Below are 20,582 nucleotides of genomic sequence, written 5' to 3'. Positions count from 1 at the left end.
TAATAAAAGTACAGACTCACCTCTACACCTTTTCAATTTGGTTCTCATTGTGAAAGTATTTCCCTCTTTTATCAAATTTTCCATTGGAAAAATTGATTTTTAAAAAAAAGTTTGAGAGATTGGAATATCATTTTATATGAAGGCATATTTTTAGAAATAAGTAAAATGAAAACTGCCTGAAAAATTTTCCATAGACAATTGGCAAGAAAAGCTGGTGGTTGGTGAAAAATAAGTGGGATTGCCATAGTGTTTATTACTGATCCTCTAGTATTTCCTCTTTATGGTCACTTGGCCTCAGAACTTTATGAACATTTACATTTACACTCTGTAAAAAGAAAAAAACCAGAGACTTTCCAGTGAAACTGCGCTAAAAGATATGCCAGTCAGAAATTTCTACAGTCATTTATTTTTACTTACATTTAATTTTTAAGTATGTAAATCCAATTATAGTAGTGTCATGTCTTTTTTTAAAAACTGTATTTTAGAAAGAATGAACTCCACTATTCTAAATAGCTTACTTGGTTAGAATAAATTTCATAATAATAAACTTAATGGAATTGACTCAGTGATTTGGTTCTACGAAAATAATTTTTTTTTGAGGCACTTGGAAATTTTTTTTCATACCAAAATTTTTACTATAATGGACCTCACGTTCCTTATCTGTGGATTGAGAGGGTTGGACTACATGATATCTAAGCCACTCTCTAGCTCTAAAAATCTCTTCCTGCAAAAAGATCAAGGGACTTACAGCTTTCAAAAACAATATTGGTATGCCATCTGAAACTACCTTCTCTAAAGACTGGAAGTAGTGTGATTAGAAAGTACATTTAATTCCCAAAAGGATACTAGGGTTCTTGTGCAAGCTCTGCCACTAATTTGTGACTTTGAGTCATCAGTCATTTAACCTCTCTAGGGCTTACTTTTCTCTTAAAATGAGAGAGTTGGGCTAAAATATTTTTAGAAGGTCCCTTCCAACTTTGAAATTACAATGATTTTCTGAATTCATATGTATCTTAATTCTAAATCGTTGTTAGTAGACATTTATATCTTGGGTTTCTGCTTCAGAATGTACCTAGAGCTATTGTAGTAGTGGAAGTCATGGTATAGTTAAAGAATATACCACTTGGATGGACTGTTTTTGGTTTTTTTATGTGGGTTAGTTAGCTGATCCAAGATTTTGAGTAATCTTGTATGTGGTAAGCATCAGAGTAGTTATCATAAGATATTTATTCAAGGTAATTAATAAAAGATGGATTTTAGAATTTGTTTATCAGGTAAGTCTTAACCGTAGAATAGGATATGCTTTCTTTACATATTATGCTGTGGTTTTTAGGTAGTGCTATAATCTTAAAGAAATTGCTGAGAAATATTTATAATCACTTAGAAATTCCCTGTTATGAAAGAATCTGCATCTCATTAATGAAAACATTTTGTGGGAAAAACTCCTCCATTTTAATGAAAATTAAAAGAATGAAATTTTGTTTGATTGAAAAAACTTTTTAAAATGTATTTTTAATTAAGTAAATTTTTGTTTACAGACAGTCCCTGGGTCTCTGACCCCAATATTCCCCTAGTGGCCCGTGAGATCATGCAGCGAATGATCCAACAATTTGCTGCTGAATATACCTCAAAAAATAGCTCTACTCAGGACCCCAGCCAGCCCAATAGCACAAAGAACCAAAGCCTGCCGAAAGCATCTCCAGTTATCACCTCTCCCACGGCTGCAACTGCTCAGAACCCTGTACTCAGCAAACTTCTCATGGCTGACCAAGACTCACCTCTGGACCTTACTGTCAGAAAATCTCAGTCAGAACCTAGTGAACAAGGTATGGTTTTATTCTCAGCATCTCTTCCATCTAATAAAAAAAATGCTGATGTAATACTCTCATTTTGAAAGCCAATTTTTACAAATAGGACCTCAAAACATGGTGAACACATAGTGAGCTTCCAGCTTCACTTATGTCCGAGTATGTACTGAGAGGAAACATGGAAAGTTATTACTCTAACTTTCCACCAGTAAAGATATGGGTCTGTCTTAACACTGAGTAGGGCCAGTCAATTTTACTTGCTTACCGTGTTTTAGATATGTTTGCGTATTAGCATTTTGTATTTTTCAAAATGTCCTCACTTCTATCATAATAATTTTTTCTTTCATTTAAGATAAATGAAAGTTTTCTCTCCTGCTCATAAAGTCTAAGACAAGTAATTTCCCAACTTTTTATGCACTCCCATATGCTAATAGTTATATTGTATTGTCCATTAAATGAGAAAATATGACAAAAAGGTGTTTTATTTTAAATCAATTTACATTTTATTAATTATAATAGTATCTCCTTACACATTTGAAAAATATTGATACCTGTTGTGAGATATATATTTAGTCTCCAGAAGGTATGTTTGTTTATTTTACTGAGTCACACTACTTACATTATTGGAGTTAACGATCAGTATGATAATGCCTGGTGCACATGTGTGGTAAGTGCCCTTGCAACTCCACTTCCCAGCCTTCAACTTTAGGCGAATCCCAGGTTCATGCCCCATAAGTTGAGAACCTCTAGTTTAGGATGAGCATCATTAACTAGAAAAAGCTATGCCCTAGAAGGTGAAGGGGTAGGCTGATAAATCACTCATCACAGGTTTTCACCTGGGTCGAAATCTTCATGACCAGGAACGACAGTTAAACATCCCTCTGGGGGTTGGTGGAGGAGGAAGAGTGTTGAATTAGTAAAAAGTATGAATTATTTATTCAGTGTTACTGTCTTGTATACAAAGTCAAATGAAATCTGTTGCAGTCTATTTTAACATGAGAAAAATTTGTAATGCATGTATGTATATTCAGCTCTATCATCACTGGTCATAAATGCAAATCTAGAATCAGTAAACCCCTGGCTTGTTGCAGTGAACATTTACTTTTAGTAATATATGAAATGCTGTTTTCCTAAAAGTTATTTAAAAATTTTTTTTCAAGTAGGTTAAATTTTCCTTTTGTATTATAACTTTGATAGTAAAGAATCTTTAGCCAAGGCAGGGCTTGGATCATTGTAACTTCTGAATGTAAAGTTTAATCAAGGAGTTTTATTTATATTGAATTATAGGTAAGGCAAACCTTTCAGTAAAGTGGTACGGTTTTGTTCATATCCAATGGAAAAGGGGTGGAGAGAGAAACTTCACAAAATTTGATTGAATAAAATAAATTTAATGTTTGCCTCTTGAAATTTCCATATAAAATTTCCATAACTTTTGAAATGACCAAAAAAAACTGCTTTTGAAATTATTTTCTTGTGCTTAGTAAATGTACTTATATTCTTACTTATAAAATAGCCCACATTTGGATGATCGTATGTGAATGCCATATTTTAATTTGTTACTTTATTATTACTTTTTTTTTTTGGTGTCAGTCAGTAAACATTTATCAAATGCCTGCCATATGCCAGGCACTGTGCTAAATATTGGGGCATACATAGAAAGGCAAAAACACCACACCTGTCTTCAAGGAACCTACATTCTGTTGGACAGAAGACAACATGTAATCAACTATGTACATAAACTATGCAAATATAGAGTAGATGGATGATTATCTCAAAGGGAACAGTACTCTTAGTAGGAGGAACTAGGAAAGGCTTCTGTGATCAAAATGTTTGAAGGCTTTCTCAATTAGACAAAATAAAACTTGTCATATAGCCACTTCATTGGTGATAGTGTTCTCTCTGCAAAACTGGGGCCTTTCTGAACATTAGATATTAAAGGAGATTGTTTTCTTTTCAATATACTTGTTATTCTACTAAAAGAAATCTGTTTCAAACTTCTATAAGAGATTAGTGATTCACCATACTTTTTTGCAGCTTTGTAGATTGTAGACTCCACCTGTGTTTTTAATAGGCATTTTCATGAGGTGCTATGACCAAATAATTTATTTCCTTCTAGTGACAAGCCTCTTTGAATTTAAGTAGGTTAATCTTTAGATAACAGATGCACAGTCCTTGCCAACCTTATTAAAAATGTATTTATTCTAAATATTAATAGAATCTTTTGTTTTACAACCATATTTGGTGGTTATATTTGAAGTGGATATATTTGAAGGATTAATAATATTGGTTAATTAGTTGATATAAATTTATCATTCACCTTATAATTTATCTTCCTTCAGTAGTGGGTGCTATAGTTGAAAATTATATTATTGTGGTTATATCTTTTTTTTTAATTAAATTAAATTAAATTTTATTTTATTTTAAATTTTTTTTTCCATATGCTTTTGAGTTGAAAATTTTTTTCTCCCTTTTTCTCCCCCCCCCTCCCCAAGACGGTGCACAATCTGACATAGGCTTTACATTTACATACCCATTAAACATATTTTCACATTAGTGAAGTTGTAAGTAAAAATTAAAACCAATAGGAAGAACCATCAGAAAGATGAAATAAAATTCAACTTAAGGTAAAAATAAGTGAGAGCAATTTGACTTCCATAGTTGTTTCTTTGGATGTGGACAGCATTTTCCATCCCGAGGCCTCTGGAGATGTCTTAGATCCTCATAATGCTGAGAAGGGTTCAGTTTAACATTCTTAGTCATTGCATGATGTGGCTGCTATTGTATACAAAGTCCTCTTGGTTCTGCTCACTTCACTCAGCATCAGACTATATAAGTCTTCCCAGGTTTTTCTGAAGTCAGCCTGTTCATCATTTCTTATAGCACAACAGTATTCCATTACATTCATATACCACAACTTGCTCAGCCATTCCCCAATTGATGGGCATCCTCTCAATTTCCAATTCTTTGCCACCACAAAAAGAGCTGCTATGAATATTTTTGTACATGTGGGTCCTTTTCCCATTTGTTTGATCTCTTTGGGATGTAGCCCTAGAAGTGCTATTGCTGGATCAAAGGGTATGCACATTTTTGTAGCCATTTGGGCATAGTGTGGTTATATCTTTAAAAAGAGATGGGACATTTTTGATTAATAAAACTTCCATGTAGAGTTGAAATGGATGTCTTTGGAAATGCACCAGTCGCATCAGATTTACTTTTTTTAAATGAATATTTTTAGTCTTGACAACATATCAGTTTATAATACCCTGCAGTAGGAAATGAGAAGGTACACAGGAATCCTATATCCCTTTATCTCCAAATAGAGGGAAACTAGATTTCAGAGACCTGCTGCTATTCACCTGGTGGCAGAGGGTATTTAATATTAACCTACTACATTAATTTTGCCTAAAATGCAATCTTAATCATGCAGTATTTTGGGTTAAGTTTACAAGGTTAATTGTTAATGCTATATACAAAGTGTAATTTTCTTGTATAATATTATGCGCAGATGGTAACAATATAACATTTGGTATGTTCTTGGTTAATAAAGGATGCTTTCTTAAATGACACTTCATCTTTCTTGCTTTGTTGTCTTGAAACTTGGCATACCACTTTGATGTTTTGTTAAAAACAAAAAAACTTAAAACTTCCTTCCTACTAACTTCCCCTTGGGGTGGATTTCTGACTAGGAAACATTTCTGTATTTAGAACTATCATATTATATACTTTATCTTTGGTCAATTGTGTAGGAAGGGCTGTGGGGGTGTAGTAGGAAAAGAACCAGAGTTGGATCCTGAACTTGAAGACACAGGACCTGTGTTCAAATCCCAGCTGTGCTACTTATGTCACTTTGGGTACTTCTTTTAATCTCCTGGTGACCTTTTCCCTATCTGTAAAATTAAGAGGGTTGGACTAGCTGATCTGTAAGATCCCTTTCAGTTCTATATTTGTGATCTTGGGAATATAGCCATTTTTAATTAAATGCATATGAAATCACATACTAATTATATCTAATCCCACTTTATGGAATTTCTTTGTATGGTATAATGGAAACAACACTGGACTTGGAGACATAGGTTCAGATCCCATATCTGATAACTGTATGACCATGGGCAAGTCACTTAGCCATTCTGAGCCTATTTTCTAATTTGTAAAGTGAGGATAATATCAGTATTGTCCCTCACAAGGTTGTTGTAAAGATCCAGCAGGGCAGTGTCCATAAAGTTCTCTGTTAACCCTAATCAGTCAACAAGCATTTATCATTGTCTGTATTTTAAAAAACACAGCATTCAGTTATAATCTAACAAAAATATTTTGTTATAATAAAATCATCATAATTAGGTTTGTAAATTCCCCTTTTGAACAATACTTGCAAGTATTTTGAGAACCCAAGATATGTGGACTTTACCTTTTCTATATAGACTTAGTTTTTAGGTGTTTGACTTTATAATTTGTGAGTTTGAGAGACAGGCTCTTTTTGAATTTAGAAAGTCAAGGCCAGTGGGTCTCATAAAGAACTTGGAACAACATAAATTGATACTTTTAATATCTTGTTTTATTTTTGATAGTCTTGTAAAATGCCCCAACTTTTGAAGGGTTGGAAGCAGTCTCTCTATTAATCTTTGGTCATGTTAGCCATGAAGACTAACTAGACCTTGGATTTCACTGGTATAAAGGCTATATGAAGAAAACTCTTGTTTTCTGCAGCTCATGATCTTAGAGGGTTTCTTGAGCCATGAAATGTTAAGAGACTTGCCCAGATCAGGCAGCTAATGTGCTTCAGAAGTGGGCTTTAGACAAAACTTGGACTTTTTTCTAAATCCCAAAGCTACTTATCTCTTGGCTATACCATTCTGCCTTTTGTAAGACATTGTCATAATGTTTGTGAAATTTGTAGTTGCTTTGCCAAAAGGTAATCTTTTTGCTAGGTTTCTCTGACAATAGGCCAGACTTACCTCCCTTCCCACCATTAACTTGTGTAAAATCGAAAGCAAGTTTATAATTGGCATTGTTTTTAGTGTATACCTGTTTGAGTTTTTTCCCCCTTTTAAGAGAGTCCTTTTTTTGGTAGAAGGGGGGTGTGGCGGGGTGCACAGGGAGTTAGATGTGATGACCTATATTCTAAATAATATGGTAATTTGATTGATTGATTAATGGTTCAGAAATAAAAACAAATAAAGAACATTTTTAAAAAAAGAACGGAAATTAAAAACAAATGTATTCATCCACAGTAGGCCAATAGCTTTTAACTTTTTTAATCCAACAGAGTTCATGGTTACACCTAGTTTTTCCCGCATTCTCAGATGTTCCTTTATGTTTCTACAGACGGTGTCCTTGATCTGTCCACTAAGAAAAGTCCATGTGCTGGCAGCACTTCCCTCAGCCATTCTCCAGGTTGCTCCAATACTCAAGGGAACGGGTAAGGGAAAATATTTGCCGTTTTCCCATAATGTATCATAAGCAATTTATTACAGATTGATACTAATCTCCTCTTATATTTAAAATAAATGGAAATCCTTCAGAGTAATGATTTTTGTAGTGGATCTTTTCTAAAGTCAGCCTTTAGTCCACCTCCTGAGAAAAGCTGCATTCTGAAATTTGATAGCATAGGCTAATAATTTTAACTTTAGTTTTTATTAAGTAGTTAAGAACTTGGCAAGAATGCATTTGTATTTTTGGATGATTTGTTGGTTTGACATGTGGATAAATAACCTTAATCAGATATTACAAAGTTAAAGCATATCAGTTATAGTCTTTAGGTTGAAGCTTTTGGATAAGAAGAGGACTTCATTACAGAACTTGGTACATAGGGAATTTGGGGGTTTTGGTAAATGTGAACTGCAACTATAATTTCCAATGTTGACAGTTCATATAAAACTATAATGGTGCTTTCTGTTGCCTCTTTTAACAGGTGGGGTTGAGGTGTGGTATTGATAGGTAACCACCTCTATCAGGACAATATATAGAATCATTATAAAATTAGTTTTTATAGCACTCTTAAAGATTAAAATGAATTTTCTGAGATTCTAGGAACCAGATTTCATATTGATTTCATCTGGGGTCCTTTATTAACCATGTGTTTTTTTAAAGGAGCTGTTTTTATGTAGAATAGGTTATAAATTGAGATACATGGGAAACAATATTAATAAGTTGTCATTGAATTATAGTATGTTAGATATGAAAGACAACCTTCTTAGTAATCCTAAATAATAAGTGTAAACCATTTGGAAGTTACATAGATTAAGGTAGGAGAAATCAAAATGTCTTAACTTTTTGAAACATGCTCTAGCTGTCATTTAAAAAAGTATCCCTTCCTTGTAATGCTTTGTAACATCAGCTACTACAACACTGTCCCTTATTTTTCCTTAATGTTTCATTTTTTCTGTCTTTTTGAAATGAAAAAAATAAAACTTTTGTTGTTGATTTTATCCATTTTGGTTTTTAAAAAGTATTTGCCTTTTCTTTTTCACCTTTCTCTTCTTCAGATATTGATTTTAAATGCAATATATCCCTCTCAGTAAATTCTGTTCTTATATCACAATATCCTGGAATAGTTGGGAATTTTTCAGGAGCCCAAGTAGTTTGACTAAATGTGGAACTCTTAGATAAGACTTACCTGTGATTTGGCGGGAAAAACCAGCATCGTGTTTTGCTTTAAGTTTATCTTTGCAGCCCACACCTTCACATTGGAGTTAGTTCTCTGTTCTTTTCATTTTGTGGAACTCTGATCAAGTTCGCTAGTCTCTTAAGTGAGTTAGCAGTACCACCCTGTTTTTAGGTGAAGTTTTGGTATTATCCTTGGGGTGTTAACTTTTGCTGATCATAACACAAAGCCCACAAGAAAAAAAAATTTAGCATGTTATTTTTGTAAATATAATAGGGACCATACCAGTGTGTCTAATTTCTTAAACATTCACTTTCTTATCTAGATTTTATTAATGTTATGACTTCTTTTGGGCATGCTTTACCATTCACCATCATTGACCTTGATAATCTGTTGTCATTGTGAAAGTGTGACACTTGCAAACCAGTATAAGTTTGTATTTGTAGTTGTGTGGGAAAAAATGGGCTAAGAACCAGTAATTCATGAAATCATTAACTTTTGAGTAGCATTCCTTGGGAGCTATCAACTTAAAGTATAGATAGAAAAGATTACTCCACAAATAATAGATTTTAAAAATAAAGTTTAAAAGACATACAACATAATGCTCATAACTTTGAAGTGAACTGAATTTAGTAGGATTTGAGGAATAAAAGTATTGGAGGTAAGAAAACACCATTTCTTTTGAGCCTGGCTCATTTCAAATGGAGAATCAGAGGTTTCTCATTCATTGTGTTTCTCGTTGTGTCTGAAAGGAAGCAGTGTGGTAAGTTGTTAACATGCAGCTTCTTTGCTAGTGGCAGTACCACTTTGCTTTTCATTCAAGTGTAAAAGAATAACAAGCTGTTTGGAGTTGTTTATTTTTTGATGATGATTTTTGTGTGGATTAAATGAGCACCCATCCATGGCCTTCACTATTGTGAACAACAGTTCGGATTTTGTAGCAGGTTGTCCAATGTATGTTGAATGTGTTGCATTTTAAAGTCATCTGGCTTACTCTTTTATTACTGTACTTGTTTAGTGGTAACGTCACATTGATAACACAGTTGTGTATAGAGCTATGGAGACTGACGATTACTTTGTAATTTATAATTAAGGTGCTATTTTCAGACAGTTGCGCGAAGCCTTTCTCCTCCGAAAATTTGTGAACCCAACCAGAGACCAACTGACAGGTTTCATTTTTCTTTGCCCAAAAAGCTCCTGGTTTTTGTTTTTTTGTTTTTGTTTTGTTTTTGGTTTTGTTTTGGTTTTGTTTTTGGTGGACAAGTTTTAAAATGACTGCTGAGACCTTTTTTTAAATTTTAGAGAGAGAGAAAATAAATAACACAAAGTGATGTTACCCAAGCAAGGCCTTCTAATAAAGGAGTGGTCCCCTCACCCATCCCTCCCTACCTGTGCAAGTCCTGCTCACATCAGTTTCCTTCCATCCAATTAGGCGACCTGGGAGACCCAGCCAGCACCGTCCGGACGGACTTCGGAGTGGTGATGGGGTACCTCCAAGAAGCCTACAGGATGGAACCAGGGAAGGTTTTGGCCACTCCACATCTCTCAAAGTTCCACTGGCGCGATCACTGCAGATTAGTGAAGAACTACTGAGCAGAAACCAGTTCTCCTCAGCTGCCAGCCTTGGGTCATCTGGATTGCAGAATCATGGGCAACATTTAATCTTATCCAGGGAGGCCTCTTGGGCAAAACCACATTATGAATTCAACTTCAGCCGCATGAAATTCAGGGGAAATGGTGCACTCAGCAACATCAGTGACCTTCCTTATATTACAGAAAATTCTGTCTTTCAAAAAATGGCACTTCAAACTAAACAAGATGGAAAAAAGGACGTGAGCCATTCATCTCCTGTAGATTTAAAGATACCACAAGTTCGAGGCATGGACCTTTCATGGGAGTCCCGCACTGGTGACCAGTATAGCTATAGTTCTTTGGTCATGGGTTCACAAACGGAGAGCGCGCTTAGTAAAAAGTTAAGGGCTATTCTTCCAAAACAAAATAGAAGAAGTATGCTGGATGCTGGACCGGATTCTTGGGGCTCAGATGCTGAGCAGTCTACCTCTGGACAGCCATATCCCACGTCGGATCAAGAAGGAGACCCAGGCTCCAAGCAGCCTCGGAAGAAAAGAGGGAGATATAGACAGTACAACAGTGAAATACTGGAGGAAGCAATCTCGGTGGTTATGAGTGGAAAAATGAGTGTTTCCAAAGCTCAGAGTATTTATGGAATTCCCCACAGTACACTGGAGTACAAAGTAAAGGAGAGGCTGGGCACTTTGAAAAACCCTCCAAAGAAAAAGATGAAATTAATGAGGTCGGAGGGTCCAGATGTTTCAGTAAAGATTGAATTAGATCCCCAGGGAGAGGCAGCACAAAGTGCAAATGAATCAAAAGATGAGTAGGAATACTGTAGAGTGCCAATTACTTTACAAACTGGGTGAGCACTGCTGCATTGTTCAGTTATCATTGATGCACCTGACTCCATTTACTGTAACACTTGTTCTTTGCAGATTTTGCATGAACAGCCAGGTGAAAGGTGCATTGTGAATGTTGCATTTTTGAAATTTTCCATGTGCAGTATGGCTCAAAATACCTTTTTTATTTTTTTCCTTTGGCCTTTTGCATGTTTCTCTACAATTTAGAGAATTGATTTACCTCACAGAGAATGCAGATATGTGGAAGTGGACTCCTTGCCTGTAGAGCCAGTGTGCTTTTTTGTGGGAGGGAAGGGAGTTACTGTCATATTCACCTTTTTTTTTGAAAAGGCCACTTTTAAAACCCAACTCTCTTCTACTTGGAGCTTTATTGTCCATAATTAGAAAGCCATCTGAAACTAGAAAATCATTCAGAATTTTCTTTCTCCTTGGATCCAGCTAATTGAAGTATTACAATAAAGTACTTGCTCTTTAGATAGGGTAAATCTCTTGAGCTCATGGAGATTGGTTATCTCCTTAATAATTATAAGTAATCAATTAGGTCTAATTACATTTTATTTTCTTTCAAAAATTAAATTCATTTAACATTAATAATTTGTTTAGTGCTCACCCAGTTGGGGGGGAGGGGAAAAGGTACATACACTACCTTCAGAAATGCTTCAGTTAATTATTCGTAAACACTACCTTCATTGTAATTTTGTTTGGGATTTTCTAAGGGTAGGATTTGATCTCACCAGTTTGTGAGGATGTAGCCTTATCTCATGGAGGACAAGCTCCGTTTTTACTCAGGAGCAGTCAGGGTACATTTAATGATACGATAGAGTATGCCTCATTTTTAGCAAAACTAGATTTCTTTGTAACCTTAAACCCTTTCTACAGATTTGATTATGCGTTTACTAACTACTATGTGTAGTTCCAGCAACTGATTTAAATTATTTCAGATCTGTATATTAGGGTTGGGGAAATAGGGAAGGGAAATATGTGTAACTGTGATCTTTTAAAAATGATCTCTCGACATTATAACCTCAGTAATTTGCCCAAATGACCACATTGATAAAGGATCCATTTTTTGTGTTGAGGGGAAAAACGGGAAAAAAAAACCCCAAAGTTAGTCTAATCTGATTTAGGCTGTACATCATATTTAGCTATAATTCAGTCATGACTAAAGATCCTTAGGGTGTTTCCTTTTTAAATAACCTATTTGCTAGTAGCAGGTTTTTTTTTTTAATCTAGCATCAATTCCCCCTCCTCCCTTTTCCTTTTCCAGTTTTTAACAGTAATAGGTTTCAGTAATAGATTTTTAAAATAGATGTAAAAAGCAATTTTTAATTGCTTAGCACACAATACTTTAGGCAGTTTCAGATCATGTTAATATAAGCACTCCTTAAAGTTTTTTTTTAAATTTTTTTATTTAAATTTGAGGTGGGTTTTTAAAACTCCAGTAGACCCAGAACTAAGTTTAGCCAATACATTCTTCTAGTATTTCTGCAACAGCCATCCAGAACTAGGTGAAGCCCACAGGTTTTAATGCTCTATATAAGTCAGAATTATCAACTGTGCATGTGCAAAACAAAATAAAAACACTGCATACATCCTCTAAATTAAAATCAATTGGGAGGGGTTTTTAGGCCCTCTCATTTTTTAATTGCTCCACCAAAAGAATCACTGGTTTTTATGCATGAAATAAAAATGATAAGCATTGTACTTGGGCATTGATTAAATTGAAGTTGGTGATTGCGAATAGATACCAATATTTCATAGGGAAAGAGGATTAGGTAGGCCCAAGACTGCATGATTTTGTTTGTATGAAAAATCTGGAGCAGTTAATTAAATTAGCCTTTTTATGTTAAGTGTGTGTGTGTGTATTACACACACACACACACACACACACACACACTTTTTTCCCCCTGCAACTTAACGGTTCAAAGGTTAGGCACACCATTGCTGTCACTTAAAAATATGCACTGCTCATTTTTAACATAGACTGGGCTTGGGGCCCTTGTTTGCTTCAGTTACTTTGTGTGATGATTTAAACACTGAATGAGCCTGCTTCCTATTAGATTTCTAGTTATCATCTGAACATAATAAGCAGTTTGAGTTGAGTAACAGTATGTAAACTCTGCAGTATTTTCTAGCTTAGCTGGAAATTGCAATAAAAATGCATTGTTAAATGTGTGGCTTCATCTGCTGTTGAAGGAAGTTGTAGAAAGTTTGCTGCGAGCAAAGGGCTAAATTTTTAAAGGAAGCCTCCTATTTTTCATCCTTGTTATTTTTTTGTCAGCACATAATTAATTGTGGCTACTAGTGCCTTCTTGTACTTTATTTGGATTATTCAGTAACTAAAGGTTGTTGCAAAAAGGCCCTGGTGAATGCAGTTAATTTGTGCATGTACTATTTTTTGATTTGCAGATAGATAACATTAAAGGCCCATTTAAAAATTTGGCCCTAAAAGTTCAACTTTTGTAGAATTTTCCTGTTCAGAGAGGTTTAACCCTATATGGTAGTCTATTTAAGTGATGTATGAGTTGAGTTTTGTAAAACTTTGTCATTGTAGTGTACATGGAGTGATCATTTTACTAACATAAATATTTTCTATGTGTGTTTCAGTGGATGACAATCGAGCAGCAGAAGAATGGTGTGCCTACCCTTTAATGCTGCAGTTTAAAAAGAGAACTTGTATTGTGTCATTTCAGATTGTAGGCTAAGAATTGTAAATAGTGAAAATTTGAGTACTTCTATTATTTGCTTTGGTTTAGAAAGTGAATTTAAAAACAAACCAAACTCTAAATGTTCTCAGATTAAATGTCCTGAGACCTGAAGATTGTAATATTCATGTCTGTGAAGCTTTTTTAACATTACACTAGAGATCAGTGATGATTTAATATTCAGGTAAACTTTCTTTTCAGAGAAGCTTTTGAACAAGCGTATTTCCTCCAAAGGTCTCTTGTGTTGGCTTTTTTTTTAGTAGATTTTTTTAAAGCACTAATTGCATTACATTGGTAACTGCAATATAAAATAGCCATTATTGTTTTGTGAAGCATGGTTGGAATTAGTTAGTGGTCCCTTTTAAATTTCATGAGCCTCTCAAAAAAAGACAAAACAAAAAAAAACAAAAACAAAAAAAGCTGCTGAATATTTCAAAAGATATATATTTTACCTTATTGTAGGTTTTGTAAAGTTAGTTTGTAATATTCAGGTGCACTTTTAATGTTAAATTTTGTTCTCAAAGTTCCATTATACCATGTATTTCTTGAAGTGGTTCATCACATGGCTGGCTATCAATCTAGGTGCTGCAGTGATCCCTTTATGTTTGTTTGACTTCTCTCTTGATTTGCCGCTATGCTGTGTTGGCACTTTCAGTGTAGATCTGCTAGTTGTGTTTGGGATCATCTTAAATTTGTAATGGGGGATTGTCTTATTAGCATGCTTAATTTCTGCTGATCAGAGGTTTTGCAGGGCCCAGACCCCAGTTGACCAGTTGCTTTTTGGAGTGGGAAAATGTAGTTTATTTGTCACAAAAGCCTTCTTTCTCACATCTTTTCTGATAAGTGGATGATAATGCTACTAGGTCAGGGATATATATTTAGAACCTGTTATTCCTACCATTTTGTGAGAGAACACTGGTAACAATACGCAAGCTCATAACACTGTTGTAGTGAAAGCACTAAGTGGTTCTGTGGAAGGATTTCTTTCTGGTATTTTTATCACTAGTCTTTTGATTCCTAAGGCAGTGTACTTCATGTGTAGTCACCAAGTTTGGCAGTAATATAGTCTTCTGTCATGATAGTGTGTTAAGTAGGCCGACAGGAAGTTAAGTGGTTATGAACAATTAGCAATCAGCTGTGAAATTTTTCCCTCTTCCGAGTACCATGAAAGATAAGGTTGTTTCCTTTCACAAAACAAGCATTTTATATTTATGTGTACAGTACTTTGAAGTATTAAGTTTGCTGTTATACTGAAATAGATATTGCTTAGTAAGCCTTTGCTGCAGCAGATCATGAATATGAGTAAGGCATTATGTGGTAGGGGTCCTTATGTGGAGTTAACTGTATGGTTCTGGTGAGCAAGCTCAACAAGTGTGAAATGTATTAGCTTTATTTGAACCATATTTCCTTTCCAATGTTGAAGTGCTTTTAAAAACTCTGGTTATCTAGTACCGATCATTACCTCAACCAATTGGCATTTTCATTCCCTAACATTTTACTTTAGCTGTAACATGAGCTATAAGAGATCAGATATTCTAATATGTTGGCGCCATAGGAAGTTTAATAATTGTACAACTTTTTTTTCCTTGAAGAAACTCCATACTGTATTGCAAGGCTTAATTCAGGTAAAGGCTATGTCATAGCCATTTTCTGTCATCAAGAGGTATTTAACAATATGATATGTCCATTCCTGCAAGTGATACGGAATGGGGGCTGTTCCATAACAGTAGACCCTTACATCTCTCACATTTCCCTCTTGGAACTTACCTTTCAGTTATAGGGCTCCATCTGAGTTTTTTGTGATTCTTGCTAGAACTTGAAGCTTTGTACTACATTTCTAAGTTTTTGGGGAGATAAATTGAGTTTCTGCTTAAATTTGAAATTTTGAGTAGCTATCAACTACATATTAGGTTATTAGGTGCCACTTTATTTATAGCTGTTTCCCCCTTGGCTTTGAACCACTCACTTTCACTTTTTCATTTCTTTTACCTGTCTGAATGCCAGAGGACATTTTTCACATGAGCCATCCTTTCTTCTAAATTCAGGTTACTGTCTTTGGTGATAGAAGATTGACAGTGGACTGAAAAGCTCCTAAACAAAACATACTGTTTCATGGGAAACATTAAAATTTGGTAAGCCAAGTCTTCTTGGCTTTCATGAAGTAGTAGACCATTTTCCTTGTTACTTGTTACCTTCCTTTACAATTACGGCTTTATGTTGATACCTATGGCCAGACCAGTGCTATTGAAAGCTTAATGATCTTATTGAAACAGCTCACTAGTTAATGAGTATGGGCCAGAGAAATATTCTGTTCATACAAAAATACTCTTCAGACTTCACTAAAAAGAAAAAAATAACTTTATGGTGCATGGAATACAAATCCCCAGATCTTTCTGTTTGTTTTTCTTAGGAATAAGTCTGGTTACAACTGAGCAGGTTATGTGAATATGGCATTTGAAGGGAAACTGGAGAGAGATTCTGTGCAATTAACCCCTTTTTCTCCAAAATGACCTTGCTTTTAGCCTTTTAAAAAATGTTAGAAATTAAAAGCCCCGTAGCATAACACTATAGCTGTGAACCCTAACACTTATGAAGGCGATGGAGCAGGGGAGGGAACGGGAAGGAGATGAAGATATGTAGGCTTTTGAAAGATATTAAATTGGGATAAAGATGCGAGAGCTTAAACACTCTGTCCTAAACTCTGAAAATTAGTAAGAGGACATACTGTGATAAGGTTGAGCCATCTACATTTCTTGAGTCAAAAATCATCTAGATCCTTTTTATAGCCATTTGCAAGAAGCATCTAGATTAATATGTGTTGAATTGGTAAATATCAAAATGTATGAGTTATGTATAAATTACTGATATTATAACTTGTTGGAGGGTACTTTTAAGTTTTCTGATTGATTTATAGCTATGTGTTTAAATAGCTAAAAGATTCTGCAGAAGCCTAAAAGTAAGCACTTTTAGTTAATCACAGATTAATTGGATGGAGCAAGTATTGTAGTCATATTTAATCTATATTATTTGTATGTAAAAATTGAGCTGTTTATCTTGTTTTAGACTGTTATTGAACAGTCTTAAGGTAATTATTTTTAGACACTGGAAATGACCCTATACACACATACCAAAAAAAATAAAAAATAAAAACCAGTTACACATATTCAACGATTCATACCTCTTAGACTTGTAGGTTTGTCTTGGGCAAAGAATTTGTGAAACTATTACCAGTATTAGTGCAGTCTTGGGTTCCTTGTTCTGCAAAATTGCTCCCTTTCTCAGGTATCATCCTGAAAACACTAATTTAAAAATAATCTCTGTAGAGATTAATTTCTCAGTGGATAGTGTGGAAGGGGCTGGACATAGGACACTGATACAGTAGAACAGACCACAGCAGTTACTAGCCAAATGAAATTAAGATCTAAACTTTTCTGCCCTCATCAGAATAATGGGGACACCTACCAATTGAGTTTAATAAGTACTTGGTGCTGCACTTCTAAAAAGGCATTTCTTTTTCAAAGGTGATTTTTTTCTTTATTATTGGAAGCACGAGCAGTACATTTTACTGTCACTATTAAAGCACTTGTCTGACATTTTTAAAATATTGGAAAAGGGATGTAATTCAGCACTTTTTCTGTTACAACACTAAAGTCTTAATTTATCTTGTCTTTAGAGTCTTAGGTACTGTAAGTTTTAGAGTGATTAAAAAAAACAAAAGAAAACAAACCATCTCCTAATCTGGGGTCAGATCACATTTATATAAATAAATCTTTGTCTTAAGGAGAAAAAGATGACATATTATACCTTCCAGGCAACTCTAGTGTTTGCTTGAACTTTCTCTCATTTCATTAAGCTATTTTAGGGCTTAGGAATTTGGATTTGAGAGGAAGTGAGGGGGAAATTCCTCCAAAAGAAAAATCGTGTCAGATCATTATTGTCACTAGGAAAATGGGTAGGGATTCTCTCTCCCTTTATGTCTTCAGGGAATGAGCAGTATTTAGAATCTTTGGCTGAAATTCAAGCCTTTTTACCATGTAAATTTTTAATATTTGCTCGCTGACATGCTTTTTACATCAGAGGACTGAAAAAAAATGAATCTTAATGTTTTTAAGTTGTGGAATGGTATATTTCTAAAATGAAGGGGGGTGGGGAAATAATTACATAGGTTAGAATACCAGCATTAGTTTAAGGAATTTTAGTATGTAATAGCAAAGTGTTCGATTAAAAACCTAATCCTGAATTGCTAGTCTGTAATTAGGTGCTTTCTGATTTAGGAGATAACATAGTCTTTGGTTATTGATATGATCGGTTGTATGCCGTGTTGTCGGAAAACCAGACTTTTAAAGATAGAAACTTTTATCAGACTCCCACTTGTTGCTTGTACTAATGGGATGTATACTTTACAGCAGCTTATTGCTGCTTTGAAAAGAAATGTATACAATCTACTTTTGGAGTGTTTGCTCATAATTCTTTATAACCTCCACTTGTTAAATTGTCAGACATGGGTATTTTATCAGTCCAATATGTAAAGTAAGACTAATGTGCTTAGGAAGCCGACTTGTTCACACTGTTTAAGAACCCTCAGGGACAGCTGACACACTCTTCGAACTCAATTCAGGTACTTCTACTCTATTCCTAAACCTAGCAGTGACTTGTATTTTTTTGTTTTGCTTTTCTTTTGAAGTGCTGGTAGCACATCCTTGATGAATGTCAACTTAAAACTCAGTTCAGGTATCCAGGTATAACTCAGCCAAACGGATTTTAAAGCTGCATATAACTCTCCAGCACACAGTGCCTCAGACACTTATAGTGGCATTCTGTATATTCAGTTATTACTACTGAACAGATAACATGGGGGTTCCTGTTAACAATGTATTGTAAGAGATGTGTATGTGTGTGTGTGTGAGAGTATGTATTTGTATATATACACACGTACACACACGCATAATTAAACTATATACTTAAAAATGCCACTAATAGCCAGCACAACTAAAGTAAATGACATTCCCAGCTGCTTCTATAAATTATATAGAGGCAGTTCCTTAATGTGGCTCTTGCTTCTTCACCATGACTACTACTAAATTCAAGCACTGGTCCTTGGGTGTCTGACCTCTACATTCTAGTTATGCAATGTCTTTAGAGAATTCTGTGCACTGGCCACTGTGATGGAACCAATGGGCCAGAAGTGCTTTGAGTTTATTAGTAGTGATTCTGCCAAAGTCGGTGTTGCATTATTTAGTATGTAAAAATGTCAAAGAATCAGCAGAGGTGGGGGTGGGGCAGGGATAGGGTGTTCCCTGCACAAAGGCAGGCATTTCCATCTAATTGGTAGTCTTTAACCTCTAGATGGCAGATTTCTTCTGATGTGAAGTTCTGATTAGTCCTTTGCATCTTTAGAGAAGAGATCAGTCTACAAGATAATAAGATAATCTTTAAACATATATCTTTTAGTTACTGCAGTGTTATCTGTGGTTAACAAAACTGATTGTTCCTCTGCTTTATTATTTGATATCTTACATATGAAAAGAATTCTTTTTCCATTTGTATAACCCATAGTCTTTGAAGATAAGAAAAATGGCATTTATCAGATTTCTAGAAGCTCAAGTGTCATGAAAAAATATAACAGGAACCCCTTTTACTCTTATGGACCTCATTTCAATACTGTTTACAGTTTGACGGAATTGTATAATTTAATATTTCTCTTGTACTGTAGTTTATATTTATTTACAGATTTTTTTGTACTGTGTGATTTGAACTTTTTGTTTCTTGCTATGATCAATGTTTTATGTAGTAGAGCACTTATGATCACAAATTAAGGTTTTTGGTTTGATTGCACTACATTAATTTTTTTTAAATGCAGTTCTGATTTTTGACTGGACTAAATAAGCTGTGTCTTAATGTATGTGATAAGTACTTAAATTTTAATCCATGTGGTTCCCCCCCCTTTTTTTTTTTTTCATTATATGTCAGAAGCGCTAGTTCTTTCGTGCATGTGTAAGATTTAATGGCTCCATTGTATTATTTGACCATGACATTTTGGAAGAACATTCCCAACTGTAATGTTGTGTATGGTAGTTCTCACTGGATGCTAGACTTTTCAAAACCACTATTCTTCTAATAAATTTTGTTGTGAAAAACTTTTAAAAGTTTTATTCTTTCACTTTGTGTTTAAATGTTTTAAATGGCATGAAATAATAAAAGTGAGTGGTAGAAGTTATATGTGGGAAAAAAATGTTTAATACATTTTTACCATAAGTGAGCTTCCAGATGAAAGCCCTTTGGAAACTGTCAGATTATAGTGTTCAGATGTAACATCAATGGCTGTAACTGTACTTGTAACATTTAGCTCTTCCTGGGATAACTTTTTTTCCAAAAGCTATTTAGTGAAAATGAGAACGCCATTTTTAGCAAAGCTAAACAAACTGAAAATAGCTAACTTTTTCTTTAAAGACTAGCTTCATCTTTTTTTTCTGACCATAATACTATATAAATAAATTATTTTTAAATGAAGAAAATGATGATTTGCTTGATAGTGTTTGCTCTTTGGAATGTTGTACTGTGCATATAATGCACAAACATAAGAAAAATGTTAACAGATTAAGCTTCCCCCCCCCAAATACACACAATTTCAGTGGAAAGTAGGTATTTCCTTATATCTGGACCAGTAAGGAGAGTATTACGTGATAAAATGAAGATGTACTGCATCCTGGCCAATAGGTATATGTAGGTTATATAGACTTTGTGTACAAAGGGGATCGCTATTTTAAAAGTGTCGACAGAAATGCCAAACATTAATTTTTTAGAGGAAAATGTTTTTAGAAAGTAGATTTCTCAGTCTTAGGCTCTTTATTGGGCTTTGACTGGTTGAAATAATTTTCCAGCTATTTCAATTTCATTGCTAACGTCCTTGGTTTTAAATGTAGTGCTATTTATTATGATGTATATGTATGTATATCTGAAAATCAATGTAGGGATTACAGTCCTTGGCGCAACGAACACATGTAAAGTATATCCATTGCTTTGTGCTTACAAT

General features: G+C 34.5%; 1 protein-coding gene across 4 annotated transcripts in view; it reads left to right on the top strand.

The window, feature by feature from the left end:
* Window positions 1–20,582, top strand: part of LCOR (ligand dependent nuclear receptor corepressor) — a 130,448-nt gene that overhangs the window by 73,340 nt on the left and 36,526 nt on the right. For 3 of the 4 annotated variants that reach the window (XM_020996977.2, XM_020996978.2, XM_078150942.1), the window contains 2 exons: window positions 1,539–1,826; window positions 7,131–7,224. In XM_020996977.2, the coding sequence (XP_020852636.1) occupies window positions 1,589–1,826; window positions 7,131–7,224 (332 nt within the window). In that variant the 5' untranslated portion in view covers window positions 1,539–1,588. Of the gene's footprint in view, window positions 1–1,538; window positions 1,827–7,130; window positions 7,225–9,841; window positions 19,696–20,582 lie in introns of those variants that run through there. The other variant, XM_078150943.1, reaches the window with a different exon arrangement.

Source organism: Phascolarctos cinereus, unplaced genomic scaffold, assembly GCF_003287225.1.
Source record: "Phascolarctos cinereus isolate Bilbo 61053 unplaced genomic scaffold, phaCin_HiC Scaffold_3;HRSCAF=262, whole genome shotgun sequence".
Taxonomy (NCBI): Eukaryota; Metazoa; Chordata; class Mammalia; order Diprotodontia; family Phascolarctidae; genus Phascolarctos; species Phascolarctos cinereus.
This window is presented reverse-complemented; position numbering and strand designations above follow the sequence as displayed.